Here is a 19,999-nt window from a genome sequence, read left to right on the forward strand (position 1 = left end):
GTTGGTGTGACAAGATTGGTTGGAAGATGGAGTTGTCTTGAGCTAACGTGTTGTCATTAGTCATCCCCGGTGTCTTTCTGTTTTCCTTACAAACTGAACATTTCTAGTTGTATATTAAATTTATACAGTTTCCCAAATTTTTGCTTGACACAAGCATTTGTCTTAGAAAAGAAAAAAAAAATGTAAAAAAGTCTACATTAATCTGACATAGTAAAGATCTGTAACTTTTTTTTTTAATCTTTAATAAAAAGCATCAACAGAACCATCATAAATATGTTCATCACTTGTCTTCACAATAACTATAAGAAACAAAAAAATATGTATAATGCTACGAGTATTTGATACCTTCATTAATTGTAAACAATTTAATAATTGGGTCCACAGAACGTGATTATGTTTTAATGTCTCCCATGATTGAAATCAGAAGAGATAATCAGACTGTATTCGTTTATGAACAGAATTCGTTTTTTTTAAGAGAAAAGTAAAAAAAAAAGTAAAAAAAAAAGACAAACCATAATAAAGAAGATGGTGGTAGCACTCATAACCTTTTCCTTCTGGTTCTTCTTCCTCTCTCTCTCTCTCTCTCTCTTTACTTTCTCTTTAATCACACTCATTCTTGAATCTTTTATGTTCAAAAATAAAAAGTAAAAAAAAAAGACAAACCAAATCAAGACGTGATTATATCCCAACAATGAAATTATTATAGAGATGAAACTGGAATGTGTAATTGCTGTGTAGTAGATGCTGATTGACTGACACGAATAATAACGTCTTGATTTTTTTTCTATAATAATTTATTATTAACAATTTCAATGTTGGTATATAAAAAAAAACATGATAAATCTTTTGTTTGATTGTCTAAGAGTATATTAACTTGATACTTATTCAATGGCAGATTTTCCGTGGTCGAATATGCTGCCGTTTAGGTGAAGTTTTTTTTTTTTTTTGATAAACAGGATTTAGGTGAAGTTTCTTTATAGATTTTTCATTTTTGTTTGAAATGGCTTTAATTATGGTTTATTTTTTTGGGTTGTCCGGATTCCGACTCTGGTATGCGTCCGGCTTTTGGCTCGGATGATATTTTGTATTAGTGGGTTTATGAAGTCTTTGTATGTGTTTTTCCGTTGTTTTTTTTGTTCAATTTCAATTTTCATTGACCAATTTATGGATACAAGATTTCAATCTCAAGAGATTTTAAACCCACATACGATGCCAATATCTAGTATCACTTAAGAACAATAAGAAGGATCCTAAGCTACAAAATCAAATACGACATTGTATTTTTTACCATGATAAAAATAAATTCATCCCACGACTCAGAATGAATTGTCTCTTAGACCACCTAATTAAACCACTAAATGCAAGAATACAAAGCTACTTCTAACCATTCAGTCAGCCCTGACTTAAGAATTTTTTTTACTGCCCATAACGGTTGGAGCCAAAATATCTGAGTGTTGTGCTTGTCCAACCATAACGACACCACGTTGGTGTATTTTCTCAGCTAGAGAGCTCTAAATGATGAGAAGCCACATCAATTGATTCTTGCAAAGGAAGGATGATCATACCTTATGGAGGCACTGAGACAGGAGTCTCATATATTCTCTTAAGCCTCCACACCATTCTTCAAGAAACATGGGTTGAGGATTTAGCATCCATCGCGCTCCATCTTATGTCTGCAAACCAGAAAGAAGGAACATGTCTACCGGACCGAGCCTTCCTATTCTATTTGGTATTGTGAATGACCTTTTCCAACACATGAGCGTCACCGAGACATAGTTGCTCTTGTTGACCAACCGAAGAGTGAACTAGCCTCTCCATGTGCCACCACCGAGAAACAATGGATAGCTTTCTTGCAGCTTGCCTTCACATCGATGGTGAGATCCGGAAAGTCCAAAGTAAAGCATCCTCCACCCCAGCTCCAGACAAAGCCATAGACGACCCATTACGGAGGCTTGGAGGTTCAAACACACATGAAACAAGAGCCTGACGAGCCAATACCCATTAGCATTTCTGATCTGTTCACACCCTTGAAAAAATTGACCTTTAAGTTTCACTTGGCCGAGATTGAGAATAGTCAGAACCACACTGACGCCGTGCTTCTCCGACACCAGAACACAACGACCCTCTTCCTGCAGATCTCATCAGAACGGACCACTAATCTCGCGAACCACCAGATATGCAACATGCATAACACTCCGCGATCCCATGCGTCCTCCTCCATGGAAAGGTCCGACAGATCTAAGGGAAAACGATTGTCGGAATACTCCAAACCCAAAAGTCCGACCCATCATAGTGATTCTGCCTCCCGTAGCTCACTAAAACTCCATGGAACCTCAGTAACCAGCTGATTCTTCCCCGCCACAGACAGAGTTGACCCAAGAAGTTTCATCAGACTACAAAGCACCGAGCATATCACTATAGGGGTTGGGATTCACCGAGAGAGAAAAAAAAAGACAAGGAAGAGATGGAGATACCAAAGACTCCAGAAAAAAGACACAGGACGTCGGGGGAAAGCGACGGCGGCACTAGGGTTTGTTTGTTTGCGTGAGAGAGTGGGTTTCTTGTAATAATCTTGTTTTGAAACTGAACAATGATCTATTCAGATGACAAAAAAGAAGAAAAGCTTATAGTCAAACAAAAATGGTATTTCAAGTTCTAATATAAAATATGAAGACATCAAATGGATATTTAACTTTGGTAAGAAATCTACTTGAAGGCAACCATATATTTATGTACAATCTTAAAGTTTTGATGAATGGATTATATGTTTTGGTAATAAAAGGATTTGGAGCTTCATATGGACGAACCATACTTCAAAAAATCATGTCAACGAACCCTTTTTGTGCAATTGCACCAACACGTTAAGCTTCACATGTCCAAGGATCGCAACCTAGCTCTGATACCAAATAAAATGTATGTAGCTAGTGAAATCAATAAGAACATAAGGGATTCAAGACAAACTTCTCTTTTTATTAAGAATTTCTTACAGATTTGTTTAATCTGAATTACTCAACGCCACAAATGGCTTGACACAGCTCAATTCTTAATCTACCCTTTGAGTGAACCAACCAATGTTGATTCATATCACTCAAATTATCCTAATGAGTGATTTTTACTCTCTCACATAAGAGGTTCAGCTGTAGTACTTAGGGATCAAATACACAAGGAGCTAGGACACACAATAGATCCTAATCAGTTTATGATTAAGAAACATAGTAAATCAATAAACAGCAGAGGCGAACAAGGTAGTTGTTCAGTTGATTGATTGATTGAGGTTGTAAATAGTTATGAGAAAACAGCTAAATTTAGGGTTTTAGGTAATCATGATTATGATGATATAAAATGCTTAAGTTGTCAATCCTAGAACTCGAACTCTAATGAGAAAATATTTCAGCTTTCGTATGTGAATCAATCCTATTGACTAAGTCCAATATCTCTGCTTCCACTTATTGATACAGATCAAACGTTGATCAATGCTATGATATTAGCGTCGATTGATGCTTCCTTAGGCAAGCATTAGCGAGTTGATCGATAGGTTCACTAGTCTTAACTAAATCAGATGCGCTTGTTTCTATCAATCCTATCTGAAGGGAATCTATTTTGGTGCACAACCTACCGTCGTAGTTGTCCACAATCTTAAAATCAGGGTTCTAGTTAGCTACTGTAGAACACAAGCATTACAACCAATTCTTTGAAGGATGCCAATCACCTTAACAATTCTATAGTTTGGGCTAATCTCTCATAACTTTACTAATACTCTAAATCTATCAAGTGAAATTACTCAGACATAGCAAAGTAAAGCATAGCAATAATCTGAATAAGATGCATAAATATAATATAGTAGAAAAACTAGAGTTCCAATACAAAGCTCTGAACGAGTATTGGATCTTCTCTACAAACTATTAAAAACCCTAAATATGTTTGTTGTGAAAATATGAAAGTATGAAAAACGTGGGTTGCCAAAAAAAGACAGAATACATAAATATTAGGTTAAAATCGATCAAGAGTATTTCTGTAATTGTTGTGGAACTTGGAATATAAGTCGGCTGGAAACCAAGTCAAGGCTTGTGCGCTTCGCTGACGATCGATGACACGGGATGTTTGTCGATCGACGTTTGACGCTGAATGTCGACTCTAGACTGGTTCGAGGGACAGCTACGAGTTTCTTCTAACTTTATCTCCAAGATGCTCCAAAATCACCACATTGCTCCAAAATACTTCTTGACCTAAAAATACTCTTAAAAAACTTCAAACATAATAAATAGGTTATAAAAAACTTATATACCATGGCTAAAAACTGGTAAAATATATGGTATATCATTGGTCACCTCTACAAATCACTCACTTCTTGAAACCCCAAAACTCCTTTTGTGTTTCTGTGAGAATACAACGTTAAAATCTTAACCTAATCTTAAGTCTAAGCTATCCTATATATAGCCAATAATTTTTTCCAATTGTGCAATATATATTTTCTTAAAAAGTAGCATCACTAAATCTTTTAATTTGTGATCCGAGGATGTTCTCGTTTGTGAAGCATGTCCAAACAAGATCAGCTAATGAAAACTCTCAACATTACCATGCTTTTAGTTCTTCATTACATGTAGACGTTCTATAAACTATCGTCCATGCGTAACACAATTGCAACACTGCCAGACTCCGACATCCTTGAATATGTACGAGTTATACTCAACAGAATCATGTTATCGAACACTTTATTTACGTCATTGCACCAATACATCAAGCTCCAAGTCCTTAAACTTCAAAAAAATTTACTTAAAGACACCAGACAATGGGCATCTAAGTTTGAAAGAACAAGTTTTTTTCATGTTAAACAGAATTTTAATGAAGCTGTTAATATTGTGGCAAAGAGATGACCACCCAATAAACTGTTCTACTCTAGATGTATATATATTCCAACCTTGTAAATGCTCGATTAGTATAAGTTATTCTTTTTAAAAAAATCATAAAATCTTGATTACAAACACTCACTAGAGAGTTATGTTCTTATATATAAGTACAAACTACAAATTACAAGACATGTTGAAAATCTTATTATAAGAAAAAAATTTACATTAAAATATTATGAAAAGCAACGTCTAACCTATTTGTTTGATTTATTGCTTTTCAATTATGAACAATTGGTTTTCACTCTTTGTCACAGAGTTTTTGCTTATGTTGGTTGTAATCAGAATTCAATATAATAAAGTTCTTACAAAATAAAAGAGCAAAAAAAATGTAAATGCTTTTCTCAAAAAAAAAACAAAAATATGTAAATGCTCAACACTAATTTCCAGCTATATTTTAAAGCTTGAATGTAAACACTAAACAGTAAACCTCAATATTGAAATTGGATGTGTCCGAGATGTAGCCCCAAAATAAATTTATTATTGGTTCGACCTGTCAAAAATTTGAGTTCGGCTTCTATCAAGTTGGATTGACATCTTGGCAAAATTCTCTTAACTAATTTTTGGAAACATTTGCAACAACAGTTTCTATTTATTTATATATTTTTAGTTATCAGTTAATAGAATTATTATCTCCTTAGATTTTTACTGTATGAAACTACTTTATGTTCTACCTCATTCATGTTGTTATCCCCGTGGTTCTAGCCTTAAAGACAACAGGACGCAGAGGGACGGACCCATCCCAAATTAATGGGAGTCACAAAATTACCCAGATTGTTGAAAACTGATTTAAGTTTATAAAGTTTTCAGAAGAAGTATGAATGAAAATTTTACTTCAATTTGAATGAAACTAAAACAGTATTTCAAAGTTTTAACACCAACTTTGAAAACCCCTTTTTATATATATATATATATATATATATATATATATATAATAATAATTTAAGAAAATGTAAAAATTATATGGAAATTGAAATAACTAGATAATGATAGTTTTGTGTTGTTAAAGTTATAAATAAAATAGAATAAAAATATTGTATTTATTAAAGTAAATAAATATATAACAAATTTATTTATTGGATAAGAAAAGAAGAAAACGGATTAACCACACTAATTGTTTAGCGGTTGAGATCTGCATGCAGATCTTCCGCTTTTTTTTCAGAAAAATAAAACAAAAAATTGAACTACACGTTGATTTCTCGCTTTCTACAATTTGCCAGCTTGTACTTTGGCGCTATAGTGTCTCTTACACAAATTTGTGTATGTTTGGCTAAAAACAATGTAAAAAGATGCTTTTCCCTTAGAGCAAGTGCATCAATAGGACTTTTAGAATGGTCCTTAGAGTATTTAATTAGTTTATGTAGTTTAGGACTTTGGTTAAGGACTTTTGTTAAAATGTTGATTATGGGTGGGACTTTTGATAGGTCCTTAGGTTTATAAATTTTTTTTTAAACTAGTTTTTAAAATTACAAACATTTTATTAGTGGAAAAAAAATACAAAGTTCAGAAATTAAAACACACACAATTTATTCATAAAAACTTAAAATTACATATTATTCGGAAGATGTCAAAATTTATCCTATATATTTTCAATCAAATCGTCTTTTAAGTTTTCATGGATTTGTCTATTCCGAAGCCTTGTTCGACGATCCATTGTAGTGCCGACATTTTCACTGATATTCGAAGGCATGTTGACGGTAAATGTATCCGGAACTTCTCTTGGTTGAAACTCAAATTTGTTATACTGAGTGAATGATGCCCGTTCATCTTCGACAATCATATTATGGAGTATGATACATGCTCTCATAACATTTCCTATTTTCTCTTTATCCCATAACTTTGACGGATTTTTGACAACGGCAAATCTAGCCTGAAGGACTCCGAAGGCACGCTCGACATCTTTTCGAACTGATTCTTGGGTTTGAGCAAATAATGAATGCTTCTGATTTTGTGGTAGTCAGATAAATTGAATAAAAGCCGCCCATTTCGGATAAATACCATCAGTGAGATAATATCCGAAATGGTACTGATTATCATTAACATAGAAGTTCACTCGTGGCGCGATGCCATTAATAATGTCGTCAAAAACAGGTGATCGATCAAGAATATTTAGATCGTTCATAGTACCTGGTGCTCCAAAAAACGCGTGCCATATCCAGAGGTCATACGAAGCTACCGCCTCCAACACAATTGTCGGTTTTCCGGTTCCTCATGAGTACATTCCTTTCCAAGCCGTGGGGCAATTCTTCCACTCCCAATGCATACAGTCGATGCTTCCAAGCATCTCCGGAAATCCACGTTGTTCTCCGATATGTAGTAGTCTTTGCAGATCCTCCTGTGTTGGACGTCGTAGATATTCTTCGCCAAACAAGGTTATTATTCCGGCGGTAAATTTGTGCAAACATTTTTGAGCTGTTGATTCGCCTAGACGGATATATTCGTCCACCGAGTCCGCCGCAGCACCGTATGCCAATTGTCGAATTGCTGCAGTACATTTTTGTAGAGGTGTGAGACTTGTCCGTCCGGTACAATCTTCTGCTAGTCGAAAATATGGAATCTCTGTTGAGAAACGATTCACAATACGCAGGAACAAACTTTTGTTCATTCGAAACCGTCGGCGGAAAAGAGCGGGAGAGTAAGTTGGATTGTCGGCAAAATAATCATTCCAAAGCAAGGTGTGGCCTTCTTCCCGGTGTCTCTCATGAACATTACGGCGTTGTCTATCTTCTGGTTCTTGTACGAGAGCACAATTGTTATAAAATTCTTCATAAGGAGTATCAAGATCGATCTCATCATCATCATCTTTATGATAATGATAATGGGATGAAGAAGCCATTATAAATTATTGAGAAGTGGTTGTGATTGTTTTAGAAGTGAATCGACAATGAAAAGTTGTGACTTTGTAATTGAAAGACATGTTATATTTATAGCTATAAAGTTACAACTAATTTTAGTTATTTGAATAGCTATATGTAAAAATACGTTTTTCTTTTAGTTGGTATATGCAAAAACAAATTTTTTTAAAAAAATAAATTTTTTGAATGAAGTAAGAGTTTTGATAAAAATAATCAATCAAGACATTGAAACAAGATTTAATCCGAGTTAGATAGGGTTACATAATCCGAGTTGAACAAAATTTAACAAAACACAAGGATAATCATACATTTTCGATAAACACAAGACATATAAACCTACATACGAGCAGCTACTCCGATGGCTATTATCACTAACACAACAACCAGAACACCTACAACTAGTTCAAACCCATAACCAAATCTAGATTTCTTTCTACCTAAGTCACATACAATGCTCTCCAACCTAACCAATTTCTGCTCCATATCAAATTGAACTTCCTTTAACTCCCGCAGCTCGGTCTCCTCGTAACCGACGAATGAAAGCGAATCTACCTTATCAGTGAGGAGGGTCACTTGTGCACCAAGTGCTTTGATCTCCTCTGTAGCCGCGACGTCCCACCACTTGTAGACATGGCAGTCTCCGTCCTGTTTGTTCTTGCAGGTGTAGAACCTTCTCCCCGGGTCAGTTCTTGTGTAAGAAGTGGCTACAAGTGGCTCTCCACCACAGTAGCACTCCTTGGGGAAGCCAAACTCCACTTCAAGCTGCGGAGGGTACTGATGGCGTGCGGCTTCGATCTGAGCTTGGTCCAGCTGGATATACATCTCTGTAGAGCTGTTTCCACTGTCTGCTGAACCTCTTAAACCGTAATCCTCCGACTCAGACGGCTGCGTGTACGAATAATCCAATCCCATTGCCTGAGAATAATCAAAACAGAACACATTAGACAGAGAATATAATTTGTAAACAGAACATAGAACACAGGTCACAACACACATTCTCTCATGAAAATAATTCTTATAATTAAACACGAATCACACATTGAAAGACCAACAATCATAATTTAAAAACAGAACATAGACTCTTAGGATTTCAAATCACACATAGTCACAGCTTCTCCTCCGACACTAGACGCATGACACAAACATAATAGATATTACACAACATAGACTCATAGGGTTTAAAAACTAGAAAAATTCGGCCAACAGCATGTTCTTCACATTTTCTTCCCTCTCGGTTGGCTCCTTCTTAGCAAGGAGAGTGTCTAAAATGGCCAGCTTCGAGAGCCTCTCATTCTTCGCCAAATCCTCCATCTTGAGCTCATGGACGCTCTTAAAGTCCTCGACAGCCATCCCCTTCCTAGAATTCCTTCTTGCTTTCGCAGCTTTGATACCTTCAGGACGGGGCTCTTCCTCACCAACGTTACTGCTTGATGGTTGGGAACCATCCTCACCAGTCTTTCTCTTCTCACCGCCAGACTTTGGAGTGTTCAGGCTCAGCCACTTCTGTTCGTACCTCAGAAGACACCATGCATGGTCCAAGGTGAACTTAGAGCCGTGATCCGCAAAGTATATCTCATGAGCTTTCTTCACTAAGTCGTTGTCATTCTGACCGCTACTTTGAAGCCTCTCCGCAGCTGCGTATGCTGCACAATACTTGTTTGTATCCCCATTGATTTTATGCCATCTCTGCTTACAATGCTCGCCATCTCTCTTCTCATGATGAGCTGCTGAAAAGTAATGTCCTACGCGTTTCCAGAAATTCCGGCACTTCTGTTCAGTGCTGACAACAGCATCTTTTGATGTGTTTAGCCAGACACTGATCAGGACCTCGTCATCAACAGGATTCCATTTCTTTCTCACCAACCGCTCCACTGGTATCTCCACTGGTGGGTTATCAGGCTGGGATGGAGCTTCAGTCTGTTGTGAACTGAAAGGGGGAATTTGAGAGGCTCCAATGTTGAGACTATAAGGAAAACTTTCATAAGGAAAGTTTCCCTGAGCATTATTTCCTGAAACGCTATGAAGGAAATCTACATAACCAGGGTACTGGCTACCTGGCTTCATGGCAACAAGGACAGAGAAGAGAGTGATACTCCCACAAAAAAAGAAAGAAGATTTGGAGATACTAAAGCTCTACCATATTCTATCTGATTAAATAGGACAAATATAAGTAGGTAATAACTCCATAACACCTAACCATTATCTACCTAAGTCTAATCAACACTTATTATAAAACTACAAGTACATAGCAATTAACTCTAGTTCGGGGGTTAAATAGACAAGTACAACCTATCAAGTTTGATGAGAAGCAACAAGAGTAAGCAATAAACTACGAAGGTCTAATCAGTAGTTATTGCACACTACACAACTAAAAAGAAAAGCGAATTGAACAAACAACTTCATTAAATTGAAAAGAGGATTTGGTTTCAAACAGAGTACAATGATATCCACAAATTGATCCTATAATTCTCACCAATGCAACAAGACAGGACACTGATACTATAACTAAGTCTCACTATTCATATTTGGTTGAGAACAAACTTAACTTAACTCCTATAACAGTTATGAATTTGCTTTCCGCGAACAGGTTACATACTTAATGCAATCGATTTATGAGTTTCAAATGTCTATGTCCATGCCCTGTAATAAACTTAACTTAGCTTCTCGTGAATACTAATCAGATACTCATCAATATCTTTCTAAAACGAGTTAATGATATGAGTTTCAAATCCATGTTTTTCTAATCGAATAAGTTTCATATCGAAAGAGTTTCTTGTTATGAACACACAAACATCAAGTACTCGTTTCAATCACAAAGTTAGAAAACAAAACAACAAGAGTATTTAATTCACAAACAAAGGATTCTCAGACATGGCATTCAATCACAAACACCAACTATTCAATCACAAACACAATGCATACAATCAAATCGTCACAACAAACTCAGATACACACGAGATAGATCCACAAGTTGATACACTAAATCCGAAAGCGACGGACAGAGGATTCAGCGATACCTGGTAAAGATTCGAATCGGCGGAGAGATCTGGGAAGGTTTCGAGGGAGAGAGCGACGGAGACAGCTACGCCAAGAGATGGACGGAGAGATACACGGAGGGAATAGACGGCGAGATGGACGGGAGATCCACGGAGAGATCGAGGAAGACAGCGACGGAGAGATCCTCGGAGATATCGAGGGAGACAGCAACGGAGACAGCGACGGAGACAGCTACGCCGAGAGGTGTTTGATTGGGTTTAAATCGCCGTCGAGAGAGAGAGAAAGGAGAGGATGAGAATGACTTCGAGACGGTTTATTTTGTTTTCCCAACCCTAATCCGTGCTTCCCCTCCCACGATGACACGTGGTCTTAAGGACGCGAAATCAAAACTTCTTAATTAACATACGTTTGCTTCGGTTTTATGTTATTTTGATTTATTTTTAATGTTTTAATTTGTAACGACTTTGGTTAAGGACTGCGATGTTGATGCCCTTAATGATGTGCCTTTAGGTTCGTTTTGAATATTTCAAATGTCCGAATTTAAAAGTATAGAAACATTCCAATATTTTACATCGTCAGTCTGATTCAGCTCAGATTTTCTCAGATTCTCAGATTCGAATACCTATTCAGGTTTAATTTTCTTTTTGGATTTTTAAATATTTTAAAATTTTCATGTCAATTTGGATTTTTTCTTGAAATATACTTAAATTTACCTAAACTCAAAACTAAAAAATTAACATTTTAGGATCAAAACAAAAACAAAAACGAGTTTATGAGTTGTTTTGAATATTCGTTTCATATATTTGTTAAATTTTTGATTATTTATTCGGGTTCAGATTCATAAAATTCTTAAAAGAATCTGATTCTCATGTATTTCTGTATACATGTTCGAATCCGGTTTAGATAATACTTGATACCTGAACAACAGTCCATCCCAATACTTTTACGTATAAAGTTTGGATTCAAGTATTTTGGATGGGCTCGGAACTGAATTTTAGGATTTTATTCCCAGCCCTACTTTTTATTGGGAAATTTGGCTGTATAACCTTCAAACAAATTATAATTCACTACATAACTAAAATCCCTAACTTTCATCTACAGTACATGTATTTTATGTAATAATGCTATATTACCCTTCAATTCAACCTGTGTGACCTGCTGAGAGTTATTTATCAAAAGAAATATTAAATAAATAATTTAATAAATTGTGGTTATCATTCTTCTACATCTCTTCCTCTTCTTCTTCCTCTTCTCCTCCAATCTCTGTTTTTTTATACATACGAACACAAACCACTAGATTAAGAAATAATATGGATTTTGGGCTTGTGGAATTGAGTTTGGAGGAGAAGATGGCACCGTAGACAACAACGAGGTGACATCACAATTTCTTTTTTTTTAGTTTTTTTCAATGTTGTTCATCTTGATTTTTTTCATTGTTATTTAAATTGTTATAGTATGCTGTATTGATATGGTATGATGAAGAATAATTACTCTGGACTAGTGAATGTGTGTATCACCATGTCTGTAAAAAGAGGAAGATGTGAAGAAGATGAACTCGTCGACTATACTATATGTAGTGAAAGAAAATTATAGTATAGTATGATTCTTATATTTTTGTACAATTCGCAAGTACCAAACTAAATAGTATGCTACGGTTGTTGTATTATTGTACCATCGATTGTTTGATAAATTTATTATTTATCAATTTCTTGTTTACAACTATATGTGCTATACTATTTATTTTGTTCTATACTATTTGGGTTTAGATTTTATACTTGGGTTTAGGTTTAATGATTAAGATTTAGGGTTTAGTATTTGGAATGTGGGGGTTGATGTTTGGGTTTAGTGACCGTATTATGTATGTTCTATTTGACGATTAAAAAAGAGTGTTTTTTTTTACTTACCAATTTATATTATACTATGTATTTTGTTCCATTCTATTTGGGTTTATAGTCTATACTTGGGTTTAGGGTTTAGTGACTAGGATTTAGGGTTTAGTATTTGGAAGGTGGGAGTTTAGATTTGGGTTTAGTGATAGCATTTTTGGGTTTAGTATTCAAAAGTTAGGTCTGAGTTTAGCATTGAGGAGTTTTGTTTGGATTTAGTTTAATATTATATAATATTATATACTATTTTCAGATTTTGATAATTGGGTTTAAAGTTTATATTTGGATTTAGGGTTCAGTAATTAGGGTTTAGGGTTTAGTATTTATATGGAAAGGTGGTGTTTAAAGTTTAGGGTTTATTATTTTAGAGTTGAGGTTTGGATTAAAGTAGTATTTACTAGGTGATAATTAATTGTGGGGTGTCAAATGCGATGTCATCAGTTTCTCTCTCTATTACTGGCAACTTAAAAAAAAAAAGGGCATTACCGGATAGAAATTGACATAATTGTTATGGGCTTTATTATGTCAAAATCAATGCTATACACTTAATTTCCTTCTCAAATTTGGTCATTTGGCTAATTCACCCCTTTTTATTCCCAGCCCAGTCCTACTTTTGGCTCATCATGGAATGATAAACAAAACCTTTTATACGTTTTTGAGTTTTCAACACAGCCTGAGGTTGTCTGGTATTTGTATCATCGAAGTAGTATGCTGCTCAACTGATATTAATTGATATAGTAAGACTTGTTTCATATGATCGACCTATTTGGACTGTTTCCGGTACTTGATACTGAGCATATAGATAGTAGATTCTCCTAATCCTCTTTCTCCGACCAGTCGGAGAATATCAGCGATGATACAAAGTTTTTATTTAAATTATTTTATACAGACAAATACACAGATTCCAACACGTACGCATTTCATAAAATAAAGTGAATACTCTCAGCGAAGGTGATGCCTGTGAAACGAAATAAGCTTAATGTAAGCAAATAAGTAAATTCTTTGAACACATATATACATACCTTAGCGTTTCCTTTGTTCCTTTGCGGATTTTGCAGCGTATAGTTGGGAGACCTAGCTTCTGATGTGCCTCGTACCTGTGACAACCCGAGAAGCCTACAACAAGGAAGGATTTATCATCATCATCATCTTTCAAGAAACATAAGACAAGAAACTAATCAAGAGTAATATAGAAAAAGCACCATAGTAAGCTCCATCAACTTCAATCACATCGATCTGTCACACAAACCAATATTAGATTATTCAATTTTGAAACTGGATAATAGTAAGAGAGCGGGTTAAAGCTTAACCGGGACTTGAAGACCGATCTGGCGAATGCTGTCCATGAGCTCCTTCACTTTGTTCTGATCGTTGGATCTTGTTCGCATCAACGGTCTCCTTATCTTCTCCAGCGGCAATTCCACGATCATCGGCCCTACACCGCCGCTAGATCCTCCGATCACCGGCGGCGAACCTGTAAATCAAAATCAGCTTCAGCCTCGGATTAATTTTAAAGGATATGAGAGCTTGTGAGCAAAGTTACCGTTCGATGAAGAAGCGGAAACGGAGAAGCTCCTCAAGCTACTTGGAAACCTCAGCATCATCAAATTCGCCATTGTTGTCGCCGTCTTCTCTCTCTCTCTGTGATAAAATATCTTTAAATAATTTTGTGAACGAAATATAAAGACTCGTTACGACGTCGTTTAACCTGAAAGTGTCAAAAGAAAAAGATTGAAACGGTTCTTGACGTAGAGCTTCTTCAGTGGGTGTCACGTCCTCCTCCTAGATGCTGCTTCGGTAAAACTCTCTAAACTGCAGTAAAACTATGTTTAGAGTTTAGTGTTGTATTGTTAATAATGGCATCGAGTTATCTTTCTTGTTTTAGATTCGACAAGATCATAGGAAAAAGAGATTCCATTAGACATAGTCTATGAGGATCGTTTTGGCATACAACCCACAGGCTCTTGTTCATGTTTTGGTCATCCCCAAGTTTAGAGATGGCTTGACCTCTCTTGGGAAGGTAAAGTACATGTAACATCTAATCTTGTTCTGCTATGGTTTAGTACTGTCTCTCTAGTTGTCCTAAATAAAGATTATGAAGTTTTATTAAGAGAGAAACTATGTGGTATTTGCGTTTCTATAACAATCAAATAGCATTTGCACATTCTTGGGACTTCTTTTTAGCCTGTTCTGTATCACATCTTGTGGCCAATATTATATTATGGCGTTCTGTTAATGAGTAACGGTTAGCATTATGCCAGTGTTTCTGATCAATTCAGTGTTTGTAAATGCCGTTTTATCTTCTTGCACCTATGTGACAGATAATTAGAGGAAAAAAGTCATGTGAAAATGAAGATTTATGTTCGTCTTCTGGTGGAACAGATTAAGTATCTTACTCCTGAGTATTGTCTTCCTTCAAAACACTTTTGCAGGCTGAACCAAAACACGTAGAGGTTCTTGGCCAGCTTCTATACGTATCAAAGATTGTTTGCTGAGAAAGAAGGTAGCCTCCGTGTGGTCATAAAAAATGGCGCTGAAGGCTGTAGTCTTTTCTTTTCCGTCCAACCTAACATTATTATAATCATCATACACTTAACTGGATTAAAATTCATTTCATCGAGGCCAGTCTGTTTACCATCTTCATTTGCACGTCCTCTGTTGCCGACAGATGAAGTAGTCACCTGGTTAAGGAGAACCATTCATGTCAAACCAAATAATTTACGATGACCAATGAGACTATTCAAGAGGTTCAAAATCAGTCAACTGTAATCCTTTTCTTCTACTGTTTATATGATCTCACCATCACATGACAAGGATTTGACCTGTAAAGTATTTGTGGGTTCATTTGTTTCTCATAATCTAAAATCCCCGAATCTACCGTACCGCCATAAGTCCATGTTCTCTAGAAAACGATATGTTCTATCACGTTAACGACCAGACCAGTACAAGGTATCTAAAGTGTTTTAGGGTTTCTAAAGTTTTTTTAGGGTCTTTGAAGTTTTGTTCTTTTTTTTTTAACACCAAGGTTTCTGAAGTTAAGTCAGTTAAAATCTATACAAACCTGTACCAAACATTTGATCTATCTCAAAATTCAAGATGACAGGTGTAACTTGTAAGTTCTATATTCCTTACTTGAAGTTATTAAGTTCTACTATCCAGTTATAAGAGTTTGGATCATCCATAGTCTCGCGATTCAGTGGAAGAAAATCATTAGTCCTCGTAAGTTTCTTGGGCTTCCAACTTAAAACCAATTGGCATTAGTGGATTGACCCAAGTCCCTTATATATTACTCAAGTCCTTTTCATATATTCGATGTGGGATCTTCTCTCCAATACCCTCCCTCGAGATAATGGTGCGTATAACCATTAATCTCGCAGAATCCATCATACCCCCTCCGAAATCATGCTTTATTTTCTAACGATCTCGGCGGAACTGAGCCTTCTATGGGCCATCAGCTAATAGGATGATCGGGCCACTGTCCGGGCTGGATTAATAGGTCAGGGTATTGGGCCGGCTCTGATACCATGATAAGTTTCTTGGGCTTCCAACTTAAAACCAATTGGCAATTAGTGGATTGGCCCTAACCCTTTATATATTACTTAATGTTCCATTGATTTTTCAATGTGGGATACATATCCCTTAATACCCCTCCTCGAGATGATGGCTCTTATCGGCCAGAAATCTCGGAAACTTTTTAAGACAGTTATACTCTATCGAGCGAGTCAATTACGACCTATATACCCGGTCGGGTAGGATTAATATTAATTAGGGGTTTAACTTATTAGGATCTGGGCTCTGATACCATGATAAGTTTCTTGGGCTTCCAACTTAAAACCTATTGGCAATTAGTGGATTGATCCAAGTCCCTTATATATTACTCAAGTCCCTTTCATATATTCAATGTGGGATCTTCTCTCCAATACCCTCCCTCGAGATAATGGTGCGTATAACCATTAATCTCGCAGAATCCATCATACCCCTTCCGAAATCATGCTTTATTTTCTAGCGATCTCGGCGGAACTGAGCCTTCTATGGTCCATCAGCTAATGGGATGATCGGGCCACTGTCCGGGCCGGATTAATGGGTCAGGGTATTGGGCCGGCTCTGATACCATGATAAGTTTCTTGGGCTTCCAACTTAAAACCAATTGGCAATTAGTGGATTGATCCAAGTCCCTTATATATTACTAAAGTCCCTTTCATATATTCAATGTGAGATCTTCTCTCCAATAAGTCCCCGTCAGTTTATACTCTCTCCGTTTTTTTATGATGTTTTAGAAGATATTTTTGTTTCAATTTGTATAATGTTTTAAAATTTTCTGTACAAAATTATTAAAGCAATTGATTAAAATATTAAAAATCAATGTGTAATTTTTGTCTTATTTATCCAGAATAACAATGATTAACCATTTTTTGTTATAATCAAGTGGTTTTATTAAAAATAAAACATTTCTTAATTTATGTATTTATGCTAAAACATCGTACAAAAAAAACAGAGGGAGTATTTTTCTACAAATGTAAGCTTTTCTTTTGTGCAACCTATAAATGTAAACATATAAATTACGTTTGTAGACTAGTAGAATCATCATAAACCTATAACATAAATATGATAACTAATCATAGATTTATTAACATTTCTCTAGTAAGGTTGTATTAAAGGACTTAATAAACATAATTGAATTCTCTATTTACGTCTCATAGAAGCTAGATCCTAGTTGTTTTCAAGCGCTAGATTAAGAAATAGATTAATAACGTGAAGACACATAGATCAAAATGTAACACAAACAAAAAAGAATTAGTACTGACGGGTCAAAAACATAAACGTGTGTTGAGGTTTTCTCAAGAAGCTTCCAACAAAGTCTTTGTTGTCAAGTTTCATCTTCTTAGCCTTCATCGAAAAATCTCATCTTCATCTCAGATTTCGAAATTTACCCCTTCGGCTTCGGTGTTAATCTCTCGTCAGAAAATCCTCAGGCGGCAAAAACCAGCCATGGATCTCCAGCCAGAAGAGCTCCAGTTCTTGACGATTCCTCAACTACTTCAAGAATCCATCTCAATCAAGAAACGATCTCCAAGAACCTTCTACCTCATAACCCTCTCCCTAATCTTCCCTCTCTCCTTCGCCATCCTTGCCCATTCTCTCTTCACTCAGCCCATTCTCGCCAAGCTCGACTCCTCCGACCCACCAAACTCCGACCGTTCCCGGCACGACTGGACCGTGCTCCTTACCTTCCAGTTCAGCTACCTCATCTTCCTCTTCTCCTTCTCTCTCCTCTCAACCGCCGCTGTAGTCTTTACCGTCGCTTCTCTCTACACCGGCAAACCTGTCTCCTTCTCTTCCACCATCACTGCCATCCCCAAAGTCTTCAAACGCCTCATGATCACTTTCCTTTGGGTTGCTCTCTTGATGTTCGCTTACAACTCAGTCTTCCTCGTGTTCCTTGCGATCCTTATCCTAGCTCTATATTTGAACAGTGTAGGCTTAGCGATCATCGCCGGAGTTATAATCTCTGTTCTTTACTTCGGTGTTCATGTCTACTTCACTGCCTTATGGCATCTAGGTAGTGTGGTTTCCGTTCTTGAGCCCGTTTATGGACTCGCTGCCATGAGAAAAGCTTATGAGCTTCTCAAAGGGAAGACTAAGATGGCTATGGTGTTGGTCTTTGTTTACCTTTTGCTTTGTGCGTTGATTGGTGGTGCTTTTGGAGGGATTGTGGTTCATGGTGGGGGAAAGTTTGGGACTTTGACTAGGACTCTTGTTGGTGGGTTGCTTGTTGGTTTGCTTGTGATGGTGAATCTTGTGGGTTTGTTGGTTCAGAGTGTGTTTTATTACGTTTGCAAGAGTTATCATCATCAGACGATTGATAAGACGGTTTTGTATGATCATCTTGGTGGGTATCTTGGAGAGTATGTGCCTCTTAAGAGCAATATTCAGTTGGAGAATTTAGAGTTTTGAATATTGGTTTTGAGCAGAAGAAGCTCATGAAATTCTGGTACTGTCTCTTCACTATCTTTCCCCCTCTCTATAATATGTTGATGTACGTAAGATTGGAGAAGATGTGGAAATGTGGAATCTGAATAATAGCTGCCATGTAATGTGTATGTATAGACTCACACTCTTGGTTGTTGTTTTGCTTGACTAATCCATTATTTGAAGTATTTTGAGTTTGATTATTCTACTGTTTCTGAATTAGTTATATCTACATTAATTTGTGTTAAAATCAATATTCATCAAATCAAATCGGTAAATCAGGTGATCTATATGTAGTCTGGTTTGGATTTAGTGAAAAATTCTTTGATTAAAAACCCGTTAAATTCGATACAGATTCAAAAGTCCATTATTAACATGTTATTAACATGTCATACTAGTTAATTGGATCACATTTAAAAAAAAAGGTGATAACATTTTTAAAATGATTAAACTTTTGATATACTTATAATAGTATATAAAATTAAATAGGCGACTTGATCTGATACAGTATTAGTTTATTTTCGTTATTGAAAATATATTATAAGTGCATTTTCATTTATTTTGAATTTAAAAATTAACTTTAAAATCATTTTGATTTATTTATTTTTATTTTAATATTTAGCTAAAATTTTATTTTGATATAAAAATAATCAAAAACCACTAGTAAAAAACTTCTGCATAGACACGGTAGTGCCATTACAAGACCGTGACTAATTTTAAAAAGCTACGATTTAGCCACGGTTAGCCGCACTTTTAAAAAATAGCCACGGTGACAGTAAAGACGTAGCTAAGTCGTGACTAAAGTAGCTACGAATTAGCTAGAAAATAAACGTGGTTATTTTTAGCCACGGTTTAGCCATAAAACAATAGTGACTAAACATATGTAGCAAAAACGTGACTCAAATAGCCACAAAAGTATAATGAAAAAACCGTGGCTATTAGCCACAAATAGCCACAGGTATTTTTAGCCACGAGGCTATAGTCATGATTTCTTTTATCCAGAAGCGTGGTTATTTTTGTATAGCCACGATTTTCAGCTGTATAGCCATTGTATTGTCGTGGCTATGCGACAGATTTTTACTAGTGAACTTTTATGGCAAGTGATTTGGAATAAAAAATTCAATTTTTAAATAAAATATGAATCCCCTATACATTAAAAGAGAAGTCACTTTATTGATTTCTGCTGAGGTGGCACTCATATAGAGCTTCTCAGGAAAAACGTTATAATTCTATTGGCTGTTTTTTTTTGAATTTTTCTTTTTCATTTATTTTAATCAATCGCTTATGTAGACAAGCCCAAAACTATTGTCGATTTCGTTAAGCCCATATATAGCTAGGGGATAATAATTATCGATTTAGTTTAGCCTTGGGTACCCGTTCGGGTTCG

At 35.9% G+C, this 19,999-nt stretch overlaps 5 protein-coding genes across 7 annotated transcripts; 1 reads left to right on the top strand and 4 right to left on the bottom strand.

Moving 5' to 3' along the window:
* Nucleotides 1-388: 388 nt before the first annotated feature.
* LOC103833826 (glutathione S-transferase T3-like) lies at nucleotides 389-10,770 on the bottom strand. 2 transcript variants are annotated; one of them, XM_033277459.1, is made up of 2 exons: nucleotides 1,566-10,770; nucleotides 389-622 (listed from the first exon to the last, which is right to left on the bottom strand). In XM_033277459.1, exon 1 carries the CDS (start codon nucleotides 9,821-9,823, stop codon nucleotides 8,945-8,947), a length of 879 nt encoding a protein of 292 aa, XP_033133350.1. In that variant the 5' UTR covers nucleotides 9,824-10,770; the 3' UTR covers nucleotides 389-622; nucleotides 1,566-8,944. The 2 variants fall into 2 exon arrangements, with proteins under 2 accessions (XP_033133350.1, XP_033133351.1); XM_033277460.1 differs by lacking the exon at nucleotides 389-622 and having other exon boundaries at nucleotides 1,211-2,393; nucleotides 2,475-10,757.
* On the bottom strand, nucleotides 1,211-11,012 carry LOC117127347 (uncharacterized protein At4g04775-like). Its single transcript, XM_033277461.1, has 2 exons — nucleotides 10,777-11,012; nucleotides 1,211-8,674 (listed from the first exon to the last, which is right to left on the bottom strand). The coding sequence occupies exon 2, from the start codon at nucleotides 8,669-8,671 to the stop codon at nucleotides 8,096-8,098; it is 576 nt and encodes a 191-aa protein (XP_033133352.1). The 5' UTR covers nucleotides 8,672-8,674; nucleotides 10,777-11,012; the 3' UTR covers nucleotides 1,211-8,095.
* LOC117127499 lies at nucleotides 7,114-7,740 on the bottom strand. The gene has a single exon (XM_033278043.1). It carries the CDS (start codon nucleotides 7,738-7,740, stop codon nucleotides 7,114-7,116), a length of 627 nt encoding a protein of 208 aa, XP_033133934.1.
* Nucleotides 11,013-13,351: 2,339 nt separating the features above from the next.
* Nucleotides 13,352-14,367, bottom strand: LOC103833827 (sulfiredoxin, chloroplastic/mitochondrial). Of its 2 annotated transcripts, none has more exons than XM_009109884.3 (5): nucleotides 14,186-14,367; nucleotides 13,953-14,116; nucleotides 13,845-13,878; nucleotides 13,665-13,758; nucleotides 13,352-13,617 (listed from the first exon to the last, which is right to left on the bottom strand). In XM_009109884.3, exons 1-5 carry the CDS (start codon nucleotides 14,256-14,258, stop codon nucleotides 13,563-13,565), a joined length of 420 nt encoding a protein of 139 aa, XP_009108132.1. In that variant the 5' UTR covers nucleotides 14,259-14,367; the 3' UTR covers nucleotides 13,352-13,562. The 2 variants fall into 2 exon arrangements, with proteins under 2 accessions (XP_009108132.1, XP_009108133.1); XM_009109885.3 differs by having other exon boundaries at nucleotides 13,415-13,600.
* A 2,774-nt stretch (nucleotides 14,368-17,141) lies between these two features.
* On the top strand, nucleotides 17,142-18,815 carry LOC103833829. The gene has a single exon (XM_009109887.3). It carries the CDS (start codon nucleotides 17,632-17,634, stop codon nucleotides 18,595-18,597), a length of 966 nt encoding a protein of 321 aa, XP_009108135.1. The 5' UTR covers nucleotides 17,142-17,631; the 3' UTR covers nucleotides 18,598-18,815.
* The last annotated feature ends 1,184 nt before the right edge of the window (nucleotides 18,816-19,999 follow it).

Source organism: Brassica rapa, chromosome A08, assembly GCF_000309985.2.
Source record: "Brassica rapa cultivar Chiifu-401-42 chromosome A08, CAAS_Brap_v3.01, whole genome shotgun sequence".
In the NCBI taxonomy this organism is placed as follows: Eukaryota; Viridiplantae; Streptophyta; class Magnoliopsida; order Brassicales; family Brassicaceae; genus Brassica; species Brassica rapa.

Coding starts and splice junctions, on each gene's coding strand:
- LOC117127499 (XM_033278043.1), bottom strand. CDS start 7,740: ATGGCTTCTTCATCCCATTATCATTATCATAAAGATGATGATGATGAG.
- LOC117127347 (XM_033277461.1), bottom strand. CDS start 8,671: ATGGGATTGGATTATTCGTACACGCAGCCGTCTGAGTCGGAGGATTAC.
- LOC103833826 (XM_033277459.1), bottom strand. CDS start 9,823: ATGAAGCCAGGTAGCCAGTACCCTGGTTATGTAGATTTCCTTCATAGC.
- LOC103833827 (XM_009109884.3), bottom strand. CDS start 14,258: ATGGCGAATTTGATGATGCTGAGGTTTCCAAGTAGCTTGAGGAGCTTC. Junction 14,117..14,185: donor TTCCGCTTCTTCATCGAACG/GTAACTTTGCTC, acceptor TTTGATTTACAG/GTTCGCCGCCGGTGATCGGA. Junction 13,759..13,844: donor AGTTGATGGAGCTTACTATG/GTGCTTTTTCTA, acceptor TCCTTGTTGTAG/GCTTCTCGGGTTGTCACAGG.
- LOC103833829 (XM_009109887.3), top strand. CDS start 17,632: ATGGATCTCCAGCCAGAAGAGCTCCAGTTCTTGACGATTCCTCAACTA.